We start from the raw sequence: 16154 nt of genomic DNA on the forward strand, positions 1-16154 counted from the left end.
CTCTGGAGAGCCCTACGGTTGTGGGTGGAGCAGTTGCCGTACCAGGCGGTGATACAGCCCGACAGGATGCTCTCGATTGTGCATCTGTAAAAGTTTGTGAGTGTTTTAGGTAACATGCCACATTTCTTCAGCCTCCTGAGGTTGAAGAGGCGCTGTTGCGCCTTCTTCACCACGCTGTCTGTGTGGGTGGACCATTTCAGTTTGTCCGTGATGTGTACGCCGAGGAACTTAAAACTTTCCACATTCGCCACTACTGTCCCATCGATGTGGATAGGGGGGTGCTCTCTCTGTTGTTTCCTGAAGTCCACGATCATCTCCTTTGTTTTGTTGACGTTGAGTGTGAGGTTATTTTCCTGACACGACACACCCTCACCTCCTCTCTGTAGGCCGTCTCGTCGTTGTTGGTAATCAAGCCTACCACTGTAGTGTCGTCTGCAAACTTAATGATTGAGTTGGAGGCGTGCATGGCCACGCAGTCATGGGTTAACAGAGAGTACAGGAGAGGGCTGAGAACGCACCCTTGTGGTGCCCCAGTGTTGAGGATCAGAGGGGTGGAGATGTTGTTTCCTACCCTCACCACCTGGGGGCGTCCCGTCAGAAAGTCCAGGACCCAGTTGCACAGGGCGGGGTCGAGACCCAGGGTCTCGAGCTTAATGACGAGTTTGGAGGGTACTATGGTATTAAAGGCTGAGCTGTAGTCGATGAACAGCATTCTTACATAGGTATTCCTCTTGTCCAGATAGGTTAGGGCAGTGTGCAGTGTGATTGCAATTGCGTCGTCTGTGGACCTATTGGGGCGGTAAGCAAATTGGAGTGGGTCTAGGGTGTCAGGCAGGGTGGAGGTGATATGATCCTTGACTATTCTCTCAAAGCACTTCATGATGATGGAAGTGAGTGCTACGGGGCGATAGTCATTTAGCTCAGTTACCTTAGATTTCTTGGGAACAGGAACAATGGTGGCCCTCTTGAAGCATGTGGGAACAGCAGACTGGGATAGGGATTGATTGAATATGTCCGTAAACACACCATCCAGCTGGTCTGCGCATGCTCTGAGGACGCGGCTAGGGATGCCGTCTGGGCCGGCAGCCTTGCGAGGGTTAACACGTTTAAATGTTTTACTCACATTGGCTGCGGTGAAGGAGAGCCCGCAGGTTTTGGTAGCGGGCCGTGTCGGTGGCACTGTATTGTCCTCAAAGCGAGCAAAGAAGCTGTTTAGTTTGTCTGGGAGCAAGACATCGGGGTCCGCGATGGGGCTGGTTTTCTTTTTGTAGTCCGTGATTGACTGTAGACCCTGCAACATACCTCTTGTGTCTGAGCCGTTGAATTGCGACTCTACTTTGTCTCTATACTGACGCTTAGCTTGTTTGATTGCCTTGCGGAGGGAATAGCTACACTGTTTGTATTCGGTCATGTTTCTGGTCGCTTTGCCCTGATTAAAAGCAGTGGTTCGCGCTTTCAGTTTTGCGCGAATGCTGCCATCAATCCACGGTTTCTGGTTGGGGAAGGTTTTAATAGTTGCCGTGGGTACAACATCACCGATGCACTTGCTAATAAACTCGCTCACCGAATCAGCGTATATATCAATGTTGTTGTTCGACGCTATCCGGAACATATCCCAGTCCACGTGATCAAAGCAATCTTGAAGCGTGGAATCAGACTGGTCGGACCAGCGTTGAACAGGCCTGAGCTCGGGCGTTTCCTGTTTTAGTTCCTGTCTATAGGCTGGGAGCCACAAAATGGTGTCGTGGTCAGATTTGCCGAAAGGAGGGCGAGGGAGGGCTTTGTATGCGTCGCGGAAGTTAGAGTAACAATGATCCAGGATTTTGCCAGCCCGGGTTGCGCATTCGATATGCTGATAAAAATTTAGGGAGCCTTATTTTCAGATTAGCCTTGTTAAAATCCCCAGCTACAATAAATGCAGCCTCGGGATATGTGGTTTCCAGTTTACATAGAGTCCAATGAAGTTCTTTCAGGGCCGTCGAGGTGTCTGCTTGGGGGGGATATAGATGACTGTGATTATAATCAAAGAGCATTATCTTGGTAGATAATGCAGTCGGCATTTGATTGTAAGGAATTCTAGGTCAGGTGAACGAAAGGACTTGAGTTCCTGTATGTTGTTATGATCACACCACGACTCGTTAATCATGAGGCATACACCCCCGCCCTTCTTCTTACCAGAGAGATGTTTGTTTCTGTCGGCGCGATGCGTGAAGAAACCAGGTGGCTGTACCGACTCTGATAAAGTATCCCAAGTGAGCCATGTTTCCGTGAAGCAGAGAATGTTGCAATCTCTGATGTCTCTCTGGAAGGCAACCCTTGCTCGGATTTCGTCTACCTTGCTGTCAAGAGACTGGACATTGGCAAGTAGTATACTCGGGAGCGGTGGGCGATGTGCCCGTCTACGGAGCCTGACCAGAAGACTTTATTAAATTACATAAAACATTTGTGCATATGTAATGTGTGCTACATTTTTTTTAAATTAAGAGCTGAACACTCAAGTGTGGACAGGATTACACTAACTGTAGGCTTGAATAATGTTTGTGATCTGTTTCCTGGCAGCTTATGACCCCACTCAGGAGCAGTCTGGTGTCACGTCACCCGACTCCTCTACCCTAGATGACCATGTGGAGCAAGAAGCAGGAGGCACAGTGGACTCATTACCAGAAGTTTCCATGGGTTCCACTGACCAGGATGAGCACACTGACCTGGGTTCAGTTCCAACTGACAAAGTCCTTAGAGTTATTTATGACACTGACTCTAGTGAAGCCTCTGGGGTCCATGAGGGAATGCTTGACGTTACCCTTTTGACATCCCCCATACCTATAACCTATTCCCCCCCGACCCAGCGTTCCGTGGAAGCAGAGGCCAGCTCCCCAGGTGACTTCATAACCTTCATCCCAGAATCCAGCGTTCCATCTGGGTTTGATCCCCTGGAGGAAGGGCTGGATAAGGTGGAGCGAGAGGGGTTGGGGGAAATCCCAGAAGTAGTCGAAACTACTACCCCAGAGACAGCTTCTGGTGTGGAGGGGAGTAGAGATGAGGAGAATGGTCAGGAGGTGAGTGGAGAAGAGGAGAGTGGTCAGGAGGCGAGGGGAGACAAGGAGAGTGGTCAGGAGGTGAATGGAGATGATAAGAGTGGTCAGGAGGCGAGTGGAGACGAGAAGAGTGGTCAGGAGGCGAGTGGAGACGAGGAGAGTGGTCAGGAGGCGAGTGGAGACGAGGAGAGTGGTCAGGAGGCGAGTGGAGACGAGGAGAGTGGTCAGGAGGCGAGTGGAGGCAAGGAGAGTGGTCTGAAGGTGAGTGGAGATGAGGACAGTGACCAAGAGGTGAGTGGCCAAGAGGGAGTGGAGTCCGGCTTAGGATCAGGATCAGACGAGGAGCACTCTGAATCTGATGAATCTGGAGAAGTCTCAGGGATCCTTGAACCAGAAGTCCCATACATGAATGAAACTGTCACTCCCATCAATGGCACAACTGTCAATAGCACAGATGAAAGCGAGCCTGAGTCGAGCACAGATGCGCCCTCTACTGATATGGAGATCACGCTGCTCTCTGACTTGTCCCAGACCCCCCTGTCCTCCCCCACCGTACCCCAGGAGTCCCGGGCCGATGCAAATCTGGAGTACAGTGGGGAGACCTCAGTCACTGAGGACCCTGACTCCATCACTCCACTCACTGAGGAGCCCGAGGAGACCCCCAGCCCGACGCCCACCACAGAGGACTACGATGACCAGACTACGACGGCAGCACCCCTATATCCAGAGGACGTTGATGAGGAGAAACTGATTACCACTCCTACTACTCCAAGATTTGGGAACATTTCAGGTAACGTTCAATGTAACTCAAACCATGACAATTATTTGAATGCGTGTGTTAATGCAAATCATAATTGCATACTTTCTACAATATACCTCACCTTAAATTACTCACTTGACTCTTGTATTTATTTTATGGTCTCATGCCTCCCCCACTCTGCTTAGTCATTAGAACGTTTTTTTTTTAAATGCATTCACATGGCAGTCAGAGTAAACAACTGACTCAGCAAAAGAAGGGGATTATCATTGTTTCTGTTGGAGGTAAACACACAGCAGGAGGAGCTGTCTCTGTTCATAGCAGCAAAGGATTGGGAACATAATATACAGTGAGCTCCAAAGGTATTCGGACAGTGACATTTTTAGTTTTTGTTTTGGCTCTACTCCGCCAACTTGGATTTGAAATGATGCAATGACTATGAAATTCTAAAAACTTCTACATTAATGTGGATGCTTCCATGATTATGGATAATCATGAATGAATCGTGAATGATGATGACTGAGAAAGTTACAGACATAGATAACATACCCCCCCCCCAAAAAAAGTGACTCCAAAATGACACAATATGTTATTTACCATTCATTTGTATTGGGCACAAAATAATCTGAAACTCAACCAAAACAAATGCATCCAACAAGTTTGTAGGGTCACAAGCTTGATGTATTGTATTTAGTCATTGCGTGCTAGGAATATGGGACCAAATACTAAACTTTCAACTACTTTAATACACAAGTGAATTTGTCCAAATACTTTTGGTTGCCTAAAATGGGGGGACAATCTACAGAAAGTGCTGTAAGTTCATCCTATATTGATGAAAATACCCTTACATTAAAGCTGAAAGTCTGCACTTTAAGCTCATATTCATTGTAGAAATTAAAAGTGCTGGAGTGCAGAGCCAAAACAAAAATAAATAAAGGGGCAGTGCAGTCAAAACATGATTTCCTGTTTTTTGTAATGATATTTCCACACTATGAGGTCGAAATAACACTCTGAAATTGTAAAAATTATGATAATTCCCTTTTAGTGGAAGAGCTTTTTGAAGAAGAAAACAAAAACTAGAATTTCAGCCTGTTCAGGTGGGAGGGAGTTTTTGGCCCACAGCATAACATCACAATCTGATCTGATTATTCTGACCAATGACCAGTCATCTTGTATTTGCATATGTATCCTCTTACTTTGAAGGGGCTCTAGAGTCTAGACCAGGGGTGGGCAATTCCAGTCCTCAAGGGCCTGATTGGTGTCACAGTTTTGCCCCAGCCCCAGCTAACACACCTGACCCCAATAATCACCTAATCATGATCTTCTGTTTAGAATGCAATTTGATTAATCAGCTGTGTTTGCTAGGGATGGAGAAAAGGTGTGACACCAATCAGGCCCTTGAGGACTGGAGTTTCCCACCCCTGGTCTAGACAATCCTATCCGCCAAGCTGGGCTGTATATGTAAATATATTTCAATTTGTATCAACACGCTCACACGATCATACTGAGCATTTCAATGGCAAAAGGAGACTCAGGGACTTATTTTCATGAAATAAACACTGTGATTTATTAGACATACAGTGATGATTTAAAAATAAAATGTAAAAGGCTGCATGTGGGCATTAACAAAATGGCATGGTAAAAAAGAGCATGGAAGCGTATGTGCTGAAAACATTTGAAAAGGTCACTTATGTCTAAAATTTCCTCAGCACAGGGGCTTGAATAGGTCAACATTCAATTTTCTGTAAACTGAACACTCAGGCCACTGTAGGCCTATAGTCAGTCAGTCTGGTGATGAGTACTGTTGGTATAATGGCTCCCTCCAGTGGCAGTCAAATAAATTCACATGTAAATCAACAATAAAGTGATCCCATCGTATCTGTCCTTTACAGTGACACTCTAGAGGGGATTCAAAAATGGAACACACACACCAAAAATATTTTTGATGTGTTGTTACTGCATTTACATTGGTGCCAATGCTTGTCCTCTCCTACCTTTGTCTCAGATGCCTGCCTAGAGAATCCTTGTTCCAACGGGGGAACATGTGTCGACAGTGGGTCTTCAACCAAGTGCCTTTGCTTGCCCACCTATGGAGGAGACATGTGCCAGACAGGTACAGTAACAGATTTCATGTTTTTTTTTCTTCTCAAAGATAATGTTAAAACAATTAACATATCGCTCCCCCTTATGTATATTTTTGTCTCCTCTGTGTGCATCTAACCTCTTCTTCGTCATGTTGGTCAGACCTGGAGGTGTGTGAGCCGGGTTGGGAAAAGTTCATGGGCTTCTGTTACCGACATTTCACCAAGCGTCAGGGCTGGGAGGTGGCAGAGCAGCACTGTCGTATGTGTGGCGGTCACCTGATCTCGGTCATGACCCCTGAGGAACAGGACTACATTAATGGTACAGCAGGCCTGAAAACATGTCCTTTGATCTTGTAACAGACAGCTCCAAGTGCTCTGCATAACTTGACCTGTGTAACCCTCATCCGTGGATTGTTAAAAAGGTGTAATTCAATCATTTAAATGGGAAAATGTGTTAATTTAACTCTTTGTCATAGCTTTATTCAGTGTGAACAGAACTTACAGTCCCAAAATGCATAAACTGAATGCGTAATGACCCCTCTGTAACCCCAGTACCATCTGTGAGGAATGTTTTGTAAACTAAAAACAATTGTTTAAGCAGATGGCTTTGACTGTTTAAGGTTGTATGGTCCAGGGAACACGCAACATTGTCTTCTTTCATGTCTTACCTGCCATTCACTCATTTTACCATGAAACATGGGAGGGCTTGGATGCCAGTGTTAATATTATGTCTGGAAAAATGGACGAGATTATCTAGCATTCCTTAGTTGTTTCCCATGGCCTGTAGACTGACACCGGCCCCTACCTGCTAGTGAGCGAGTGTTTGCAGGCCCAAAGTTACAGTGCGCTCTCTCTTTCCCTTTAGAAATGTACAGAGAGTACCAGTGGACGGGACTGAATGACAGGACCATAGAGGGAGACTTCCGCTGGTCTGACGGGAATCCTCTGGTAAATCTCACATAGTCTGTGTTCCCATGAAATATGTCTAGGTTCTCCATAAACATAATGTTATTTGCATGAACGTGCATCTGGGATTGTATTCTATTGGTATACAGAACATCCTCACTTATGTTTTGTAAGACCTGATGCAAAAATAACCTCCTCCTGGTATGTGATCTGCTTCTCATACTACTTCTCAGCTACTTTAAATGTCAACTAACATTATTAAAACTCCCCTACTTCTTCATCCTACTTCCCATCTTTCTCTGCCAGTTGTATGAGAACTGGTACCGGAGCCAGCCTGACAGTTACTTCCTGTCTGGAGAGGACTGTGTGGTGATGGTATGGCATGACGGGGGGCGCTGGAGCGATGTGCCCTGTAACTACCACCTCTCCTACACCTGCAAGAAGGGCACCTGTGAGTACACAACCAAAACCACCACGGTAGTGTAGCATAGAAGTTGTCCTCAATATCTCAGTATAGTTTTAATGTATTTGCACTCCTAACCACATTATTTCTGTTCAGCTTTCTGTGGCCAGCCCCCCGTCATTGCCAACGCCAAGGTGTTTGGTAAGTCGCGTCTGCGCTACGAGACCAACTCCAAGGTGCGCTACTACTGTGAAGAAGGATTCCTCCAGACACAGAACCCCGTCATTAAGTGCCTATCCAACGGCCAATGGGAGGAGGCTCTGATCACCTGTCACCCTGGTGAGGACAGACATTAATTCTATTGACTGACATACAACTAAATAAATGTATGATGTGTGGGATAGGTCTCTAATGTTATCATTGTATGACTCGCTTAAGTTATTTTGTGCTCACTGTGATAATGACATGATGTACCTGCTATGTTTTTCCAGCCCTGACCAACTTAGCAGAGGAAGAGCAGAAGGTCACGATGCCACCCTATCAGAACGAGGGGGTGGAGGTGGTGGACACAGCCACGGAGAAAGCCACTTCAGAGTTCTGGGACATCAAGTGGAACTAATAAGCTCATCAAACTCAATATGCCCCTTCCCTCTGCCCCCTTCCCTGGTATCTTATGTTCCACTCAAAGACTGTCCAACCTTGTCCCTCCAACAAGGTGGAGCCTTGTAAAATAAATGTTCTCCCTGAGAACGAGTCATCACATTCCTGTCACCAGCTCTTTCCAGAATAAACCCATTTAGAACATCAACAGACTTTATCAATCGCACTTACAATAAGAGTGCATCCCAACATAAGGCCACTATTAGAGGAAATGGATCAAATTTGCACAGTACAGTTTGTCATTGGAATGAGCTTTAATGAAGATGTCCCATCCATCATTGGGCTTGTTTGTTGCATGTGATTGTTGACTAGTGAAATACTTTGATATCCACCTGTGCTACGACACTGTTGGATTACTGTATTTGACTGCTAGTAACATATATTATGACATGTTTATGATGGTATACAGTATGATTTTGATGGAGAGTTTTAGTAAAGTGCAACCTAAATCTCAACCTCAGCTGGTCTGACATTAACTGAAGCCACTTTCCCACTCTCTGCCACAAAGACAGAATTAAGAATTCCACTTTTGTATGCTTTTGTATAAGAAAATCTCCTTATCAATTCATATCTTCTCAATTCCCACAACCCCAAATGTTTTCTCAACATGTCCTCTTATCTGGTGCTTTGTTTTTCAGGTGTCTTACAAACTTTAGACCCAATATTAGAAGCCAATATCCACTTTAAAGTACTTGGTTTGAAAATAGCCAGAATCCAAAGTTTGTTATTTTAAAACGTAATCACTAAGATACTAGGAAGAACATGTGAAAATGTCCACAATGGTATTTTAGTTTTCATGCATCAATGACGTCATTGTCTTAGTTCCAGTGGAAGTATTACTTTACGTTGGTAGTGTTTAACAGTAATCAAATAATGCTAATTGTTAATCCCATTTGTGACTGCACAATTACATAATGAACCTGTTATGAAAGAAAAAAGGTCATTGTAAAACTAATTAAAACTTAATTTTGTAATGTAGTCTGAGTTTTTGGAGAATAGAGGAAAAAAAATCTCATAAAATGAATTGATTACAATGTATTTATCCATGTGAATATAGTTGCATTTGAATTATATTTTAATGCCATTGATCAAATACACTTTCAAGATCTTTTATTGTATTACAAGTTATGCTCAATGCATATACTCTCTCCCATTCTGCTATTCACGCACTCTCTTACATCAGATAAGAAGCTAACAACAGCATTTTAGGAATTTGTCATTGTGTAATAACTATCCTGTTACATTAGAATAGTGCTTCTTGGATAACAAAGATCACAAAACGCATGTTACACAAACGCAGGAAAGCATGTACAGCAGTTGTTACCTGTAGCAGTAAAGCTCATAAAAGTGGCAGGCTTTTATTGACGTGTCCCATGGAAAAAGGCGTTAAACCTTTGAGGTTTCCTGTAATAACATATTGTAGTATTGCGGAAAAGCGTAATGAAACCTGTAGGGGTCACTGGTAGTCTTCACAATGGCAGCGTCTTGGATCTATGAAGTCAGTGGAAGTAGGCTCCACACGCTACAGGTCTCATGAAAGCTACCTGTAGCAGTAGGCACCATAGAGACGCAGGATCTTGTTGGGGTACCCAAAGGTGCGCACCCCAGCCTCGGGAATACCGCCACAGCGGGCTCTAGGGGTGGTGATAGGGAAACGCACACTGCCGTCCTTCAACCAACCTCCATTACAGCGGTCATAGCTCAGGAAACGCCAGGCTGAATAGAGCTGTCCAACCAGAGCTAACTCTCCTCCCTCACCCCTACATGCCTGCACTGCCTCCCCAAACGTGAGTGGCCCTCCAACGAAGAACACAAAGCCTGGAAGAGAGGAAGGGGAATACAGGTTCTTTAACCTGCTAAAGCAGTGTTCGCCAACTGGCGGCCCGTGGTTTGAATTTGGCCTGCGGGTGATTTTATTTGGCCCCCCAAGTATGAGCCTTTTTTTAATTTTATTGTTGGACATAAAAGACTAAAAACATCAGCAAATCAGCTCCAAGTGATTTAAATTTGGAAAATCTGTTCCAAAGTACAGTATATATGTGATCATATACAAATGTAAGCAAGGTTTAAAATGATTATGTTTTAGTCAAATGTTATATCTGTTTGGGCTTCTTGCTGTCAATTGTTGCAGTTCACAAATTCTTTGTAAGTATGTCCCTGCACCCTGACCATCCGCTCAAGAAAAAAATCATCCCTCTGCTGAATCTAGTTGATAACCCCTGTGCTAAAGCATTAGAAGTAATTTGTTGTCTCAGTCATTCTGGATCTGAAGTGTTGACACTCACAACAATATCATTACTGTTATTTAAGTTAAGTATGGTGCTGTATCCATCACTATATGGCAGCGATCATCAACTAGATTCAGCGCAGATTTTTTAAATAATTATAATAATTACAAATAGTTTGTAGACTGCAAATTGACTGCAAGAAGTCCAACCAGATATAACATTTGACTGAAACATAATCATTTCAAACCTTTCTTACATTTGTATACGATCACATACCTGTATATCTCTCTATTATGTGTGGGGATACTTTCAAACATATTTCCTAAATTAAAATGTACAGTCTTTTATGTCCAACAATTAAAAATGTAAACTTATTAGGGAACCGTGCTATATGGTAAAACCACCCACTGTCTTTATAATTCAACATTTCCACTAAGGTTTTTATTTTCCGATTACAGTGTATGTTCTAATGTCACTAAAGGGCAACTAGTTTCCCACAGATGGACTTGTTTACAAGTGGGTCTGAACAACAGCCTTTATTGTCCATCCTCATCCACTCAGGACCATTAACGAGCCCACTCCTATGTATCGCCAAAGGTCACCTTGTTGCTATGGAAAGTTTACAGTCAGAATAACGTAAGACTGTTCTGAACACAGTCTTTTGCCAATACTATAACATAATTGCATCCTTATTAATGTTTGATTAATATGTTGGTTCCAGACTATTTTTAAATGTACCACATCGCCCAAATCCAATTGAACTCCTTTTATTCATTTTCAATAAGCAGCATCCCGAATTAAAAGGGGTGGAACTAATTTGGCACATAAAGACTGTACTGACATTGCTATTTGACAGCTTCACAAAGCACCTAAACCCATTCAGCTGACCTGTTGTTCTAGAGGTGAAACAGAAGGCATCAAAGTGGTCCCGGATCCTGTCCCGGGGGCCATAGCTGCGAATGCCAGGCAGCAGCTCCCCCCCACATTCTGCTCGTGGGTGCAGGATGGGGTAGCAGACTCTCCCATCGATGAGCCATCCCGCGTTGCACCAATCCAGACCCTCTGTCCAGGCTACACAATGAGAATGTGTTACTGTTTACTTAGTGAAAGTTAGCCTTACATAAACCTCTATGGCATCAGCAAAGTTACAGAGTAAACTGTCAATGTTTTACTGATTGAATATTGAATACCTCTGTATAGCTGCTTGAATGTGGCCAATGTGCCATCCTGTTCAACACAGGCCTCCTTAGCTTCCTGGTAGGTGAATTTGTAGCGGCCGTTTTTGCTCTGATATGGAAACACCATCCCTAAAAGTAAATAGAAGTTGTCTCTTTTTATGTTGATGTTAAGTCACACAACATATCAAAAACTTTGTCTGATTTGCCTTTTTTTTCTCCAAATATATTTTTGTCTGAATAGCAAGCGATACGGTTTCTTTACAACATTTGAAATGTTTAGAAAGGTTACAAGAATCATCAAAATGTACCTTCTATCCCCAATGTAATGACGACACTCTCATCCTTGATACCGTTGATCAGCTCACAGCGATATCTACCATCGTCTTCTAGTTCCAGGTTGCTGAGTCGTAGTGAGGCATCCATGGCATGAGCCTTACGGAGCGAGGCCCGTGGCCCAAGCAGGCCATAGGGTTTGTGGGCTGAGCCGTTTGTGATCATGACAATGTTCTCGCTTCCATGACGAAGTGGTTCCAGTTTTGTCCATTTCACCTTGTAATGGCTTGGTTTGAATCTCAGTACACATGGCAAAGTGGCATTTCCTCCCCGAGGGCTGGTTACTTCGGCATAAACAGGTGGCTCAAGCAGATACTTCAATTTCTTTGTTGCTGAGGGAATTAAAACAGCTTCCTTGTAGATTATTCCTCCATTATTCAACAATGAAAGTCTCATACATTACATTGGGTTAGAATTATTCTGTGGTCATCATTAAGCAATGTCACTGACCTATAGCTAGTGGCCTTCATGAACTAAATTGAACAGATTCAATAGATGGATACAATTCTGCATACTCTCCTGTCATAAGCTAAAATACCTTTAATACTCAGAAAATGATAAAACATACCTTGTCTGTTTGGGAGATAAATAGCAGACGTCCAACTGAAACAACTTGTGGTTAGTATCAAAATAGCAGCACAGTTCATAATGAAGCAAGTCACCCTCCCTGTCCCTGCAATAGAATAACAACATTATCTGATTTATAATGGTTACATAGTGTGGTAGAGCATTTTTGAATGTACTAAGAAGAACAGTTTTATACATAGAACATTTGCCCCTAAGGAGGACCAAAACAGATCAACAGACACCAAAAGAAAATCCCAAAGCTCTAACCTGCAGCAGTTGATGAGATGAGGATTTATTTTTCTCTTCAAAACAGTGGTGACTGATCACCTTTGAGGGTTATTCAGCCAAACATGACCGTTGGTGGGATAGTTTGGAAGCAAAAATATCTTCTTTCTTTTTCTCTGAGCCCCTTTCTGCCACTGCAATCTCTCCCTCCTCTCTCCTCCCTTTGACCTCCAAGGTCTCTCTCTCCCTTCTTTGGTCACCCTCCTCTCTCTCTCTCTCTCTCTCTCTCTCTCTCTCTCTCTCTCTCTCTCTCTCTCTCTCTCTCTCTCTCTCTCTCTCTCTCTCTCTTTCCCTTCTTCCATCGCCCTCCTCTCCCTTCTTCCCTCGCCCTCCTCTCCCTTCTTCCCTTGCCCTCCTCTCCCTTCTTCCCTCGCCCTCCTCTCCCTTCTTCCCTCGTCCTCCTCTCCCTTCTTCCCTGTCCCTTCTTCCCTCTCCCTTTCTCTTTCTCTTCTTCCCTTGCCCTCCTCTCCCTTCTTCCCTCGCCCTACTCTCCCTTCTTCCCTCGCCCTCCTCTCTCTTCTTCCCTCGCCCTCCTCTCCCTTCTTCCCTCACCCTCCTCTCCCTTCTTCAAGCGCCCTCTCCATCTCCCTTCTTCCCTCGCCCCCCCCCCCTCTCTTTCTCAGACCATATGTCTCAGGCCATGGTGGACAGTGTAAACAGGGTTGTTCTCCTTTCTGCTCCAGATGTTAATGAGGATGTGATCTGACAGGCTGCCATTGTGTCTCTCTCTGCCTCTATCCTCTACTTGTCAATAAGGGACACGTGAGAGGAAGTGAGGAAGAGTTGCCCGTTTTCAAAGGGTTTGAAAGTAGAATGTGTCTGTTTACTGTATTTATGTAATAGAGAGACAGTTAGAGAAAGGGATATTTATACATATTTAGTTTTGAGCCTGGTATTGTCTATGGGTAAAACAGCGGCATATCCCCATGGAAGTAACCATGTTGCTAGTCCATGCTGTGACTTCAGTAGCAAGGTTGTAACCTACTGCTAGCTCAACCACTGGCGTAGCGCAGTTTCTTTGGACCCCAGAAAAGTTGGAGTCTTCTGGACCTCAGAAAATCTTATGCGTCAGCCACTCACGAAGTTTAGACTACTTACTGATCGCTGTCCATGGTTCTTAAATTGCGACGTTTACACGGCTGCCTATCAGATTATGTGGTGCTAATGCTTGTAGTGGCCTATAGCTTTGCTTTAATGGATTCATGTTTACTTTTATTTGGTCTGTATTTTCTCATGTTAAGCCTAACGTTTATGTTTCACGAAGCTATAGGCCTACGGTGTCACAATGCTGCTATTTAGAATGATGGCTGGCGACAATATTGTATGTACTTGTTCAGCAATTAAAGTTGGAAATTCAAACATTGCAGATTGTAAAATGAATTTTCCATGTAACAGCCCAATGTAGATTGACAACAAAAACACTTTGCTTGCTACATGTTGACATTAAAAAGGAGTGTTACTGTCAAAATGATTTATCAAAACATATAATAAAATTTAGACATACTGTAGGTGTGAGATGATGGGCGCATGGGCACCCAGAGCTCGTGGCACCCCCACCTTGCGGGGGATACTGGGGTTTCCCCTACGCCAGTGAGCTCAATTGATCATCTCAAAACCCTATTGATCGCAAGCCTGCCTGTACGCTGAGGACCTTTCCATCTTGCAGGGAGGGAGGAAGCTGTGTGAGCCCTGGCTTACTCTGCCCCTGTGGCCCCAGACACAAGGGCTGCATTGTGAGAGCCACAGTCTCCTTTCCCCCCAAAGACAACAGGCGGCGGGCTGGCATACAAACACGAGGAGAAGGGGAAAATTAAATAATATAAATCCTCTGCTTCCCCTGTCCCTTCTCCATTGTGCTCAGCCATCAATGGAACTCTTTCTGGCTCTTTAGTTCACAGCAATTAGTATTCATCAGGACACGCTTAGGTGACAACTGTCCCGTCTCTGTCCCTCCCTCTTTGCATCCAACTCTATCTCTTTCTCTCACTCCCTCTCTCACTGTACTTCGACCCCAGCTCGCCATCTATTTTCTATCATACTGTATGTGTTGGTCTTATTGATATATTTGAGTTAAGTTCAGGGGTTAGATCAGGGGCGTCAAACTCACTCCATGGAGGGCAGAGTGTTTGCTGGTTTTTGTTATTTCCGTTCAAATCAAAGTCAAATCAAAATGTATTTGTCACATGCGCCGAATACAACTGTAGACCTTATTGTGAAATGCTTACTTCCAAGCCCTTACAGTGCAGTTCAATAAATAGTTAAGTAAACATTTACCAAATAAACTACAGTAAAAAATTATAAAAAGTAACATAATAAAATAACAATAACGAGGCTATATACAGGGGGTACCGTTACCGAGGTACCGTTCAGTGGCGGCGTGTGGGTAAAATCACTGAGGAAGCCAAGCCAAGCCAGAAATTGACCAGCTAAGTTAGCTAGCTAGTTAATTTTGAGCCTAAAAGGGCTAGGCTACATCGAGGCTACATATTGAACTTCTCAATCTTCTCAGGCAAGTTGCACAGCATATTCATTTATGGTTACATCAGAATCGCATCATAATCATTGGCCTGTACAGAGAATTAAGTCAAAACCACAAGTCCAAATCCCCATCTCCATCCATGGATTAGGAAAGGGCCGATAGCTACTGCAGGACATCAACACAAGAAGACCAGAAACTAAAATTACATTTTGCTTAGGGTGAGATTTGACTGGGGTGAAGCTAAATCCAAACTGGCCTCCATTGGGGGTCGTTTTGATGCACCAGGACAACCCACAGTTGAGCTCAGCTCAGCACTAATTGGCAAATTATCTTAAATTTGTTTTATTAAAGGAGGCCAAATGATTGCTGGCATCAATCAATCTAATGCTACGGCGTCAACATGTCATGCTCTTTTTGTCCAGACAGCATCAGATATATGGGCTACACACACTGAGACAGTGTACATGGGCTACACACAATGCCATCCTCCTCTTTCATGTTGCAGAAACAATCTATGACTCTGTCATACAGTACACGATTTTAGTTTTTGTTGTCCTAGGCTACCTGGCTAAAATGCTTCATCGCTAGCCTAACTTCCTTTCATGGGCAATGATGTGCCAGGCTAGTTAATTAATAACATTAGCCTACTACGTCTACCTACATGTTGAACTTCCATCCTCTCATTGTATGAATTTAGGGTTGGATCAGAATCGCCGTTATAATCATTGGCCGGTACGGATAATTTAATAAAACCACAAGTCCAAATCCCTATCTCCATCCATGGCTAATTTGGGAAAGGGCTAACTTTAGCTAGCTAGATGCAAATGCAACAATTCAAGTTATTTCTGTCAATGACGTTTGGCTTCTGATGTGATTGGTTTGAAGCCAAATCCAAACTGGCTTTCTGGCTTCCCTTGCATTCAATGCTGCGGGCGGAAAAACGTCATACTCTTTCTGACCAGACAGCATCAGATAGATGGGCTACACATACTCAGACAGAACCGCATTACTTATTTAGTGTACGCTAACTACCCATGAATGAATGGATGTACAGTAAAAAGGTAACTTGTTTTCTATACCTAACTAGACATTTTAGTGTCATTTAGCGCATCACTTCTAGAAGTGTGAAGAGATGTAGTATTACACATTTATTTAAAATATAGTCTGTAAACCTATTGTCCACAACGTTAACATGACATTTCATATTTTTGGGTGTCAGTTGAGCTAGAGCTTTTGAAT

At 43.8% G+C, this 16154-nt stretch overlaps 2 protein-coding genes across 5 annotated transcripts in view; one reads left to right on the forward strand and one right to left on the reverse strand.

Moving 5' to 3' along the window:
• LOC139573705 (brevican core protein-like) overlaps positions 1-8819 on the forward strand; it is a 29023-nt gene extending 20204 nt beyond the window's left edge. For all 3 annotated transcript variants that reach the window (XM_071397470.1, XM_071397472.1, XM_071397471.1), the window contains exons 8-14: positions 2560-3825; positions 5798-5905; positions 6037-6195; positions 6742-6824; positions 7089-7233; positions 7342-7524; positions 7677-8819. In XM_071397470.1, coding sequence (XP_071253571.1) covers positions 2560-3825; positions 5798-5905; positions 6037-6195; positions 6742-6824; positions 7089-7233; positions 7342-7524; positions 7677-7804 — 2072 coding nt within the window. In that variant the 3' untranslated portion in view covers positions 7805-8819. The remainder of the gene's footprint in view (positions 1-2559; positions 3826-5797; positions 5906-6036; positions 6196-6741; positions 6825-7088; positions 7234-7341; positions 7525-7676) is intronic.
• Positions 8820-8897: 78 nt separating this feature from the next.
• On the reverse strand, positions 8898-12664 carry LOC139573709 (hyaluronan and proteoglycan link protein 2-like). Of its 2 annotated transcripts, none has more exons than XM_071397480.1 (6): positions 12419-12664; positions 12153-12257; positions 11560-11916; positions 11264-11380; positions 10962-11144; positions 8898-9663 (listed from the first exon to the last, which is right to left on the reverse strand). In XM_071397480.1, the coding sequence occupies exons 2-6, from the start codon at positions 12229-12231 to the stop codon at positions 9386-9388; spliced, it is 1014 nt and encodes a 337-aa protein (XP_071253581.1). In that variant the 5' UTR covers positions 12232-12257; positions 12419-12664; the 3' UTR covers positions 8898-9385. The 2 variants fall into 2 exon arrangements, with proteins under 2 accessions (XP_071253581.1, XP_071253580.1); XM_071397479.1 differs by having other exon boundaries at positions 12153-12251; positions 12419-12663.
• Between the last annotated feature and the right edge of the window lie 3490 nt (positions 12665-16154).

Source organism: Salvelinus alpinus, chromosome 4 (genome assembly GCF_045679555.1).
Source record: "Salvelinus alpinus chromosome 4, SLU_Salpinus.1, whole genome shotgun sequence".
NCBI classification, from domain to species: Eukaryota; Metazoa; Chordata; class Actinopteri; order Salmoniformes; family Salmonidae; genus Salvelinus; species Salvelinus alpinus.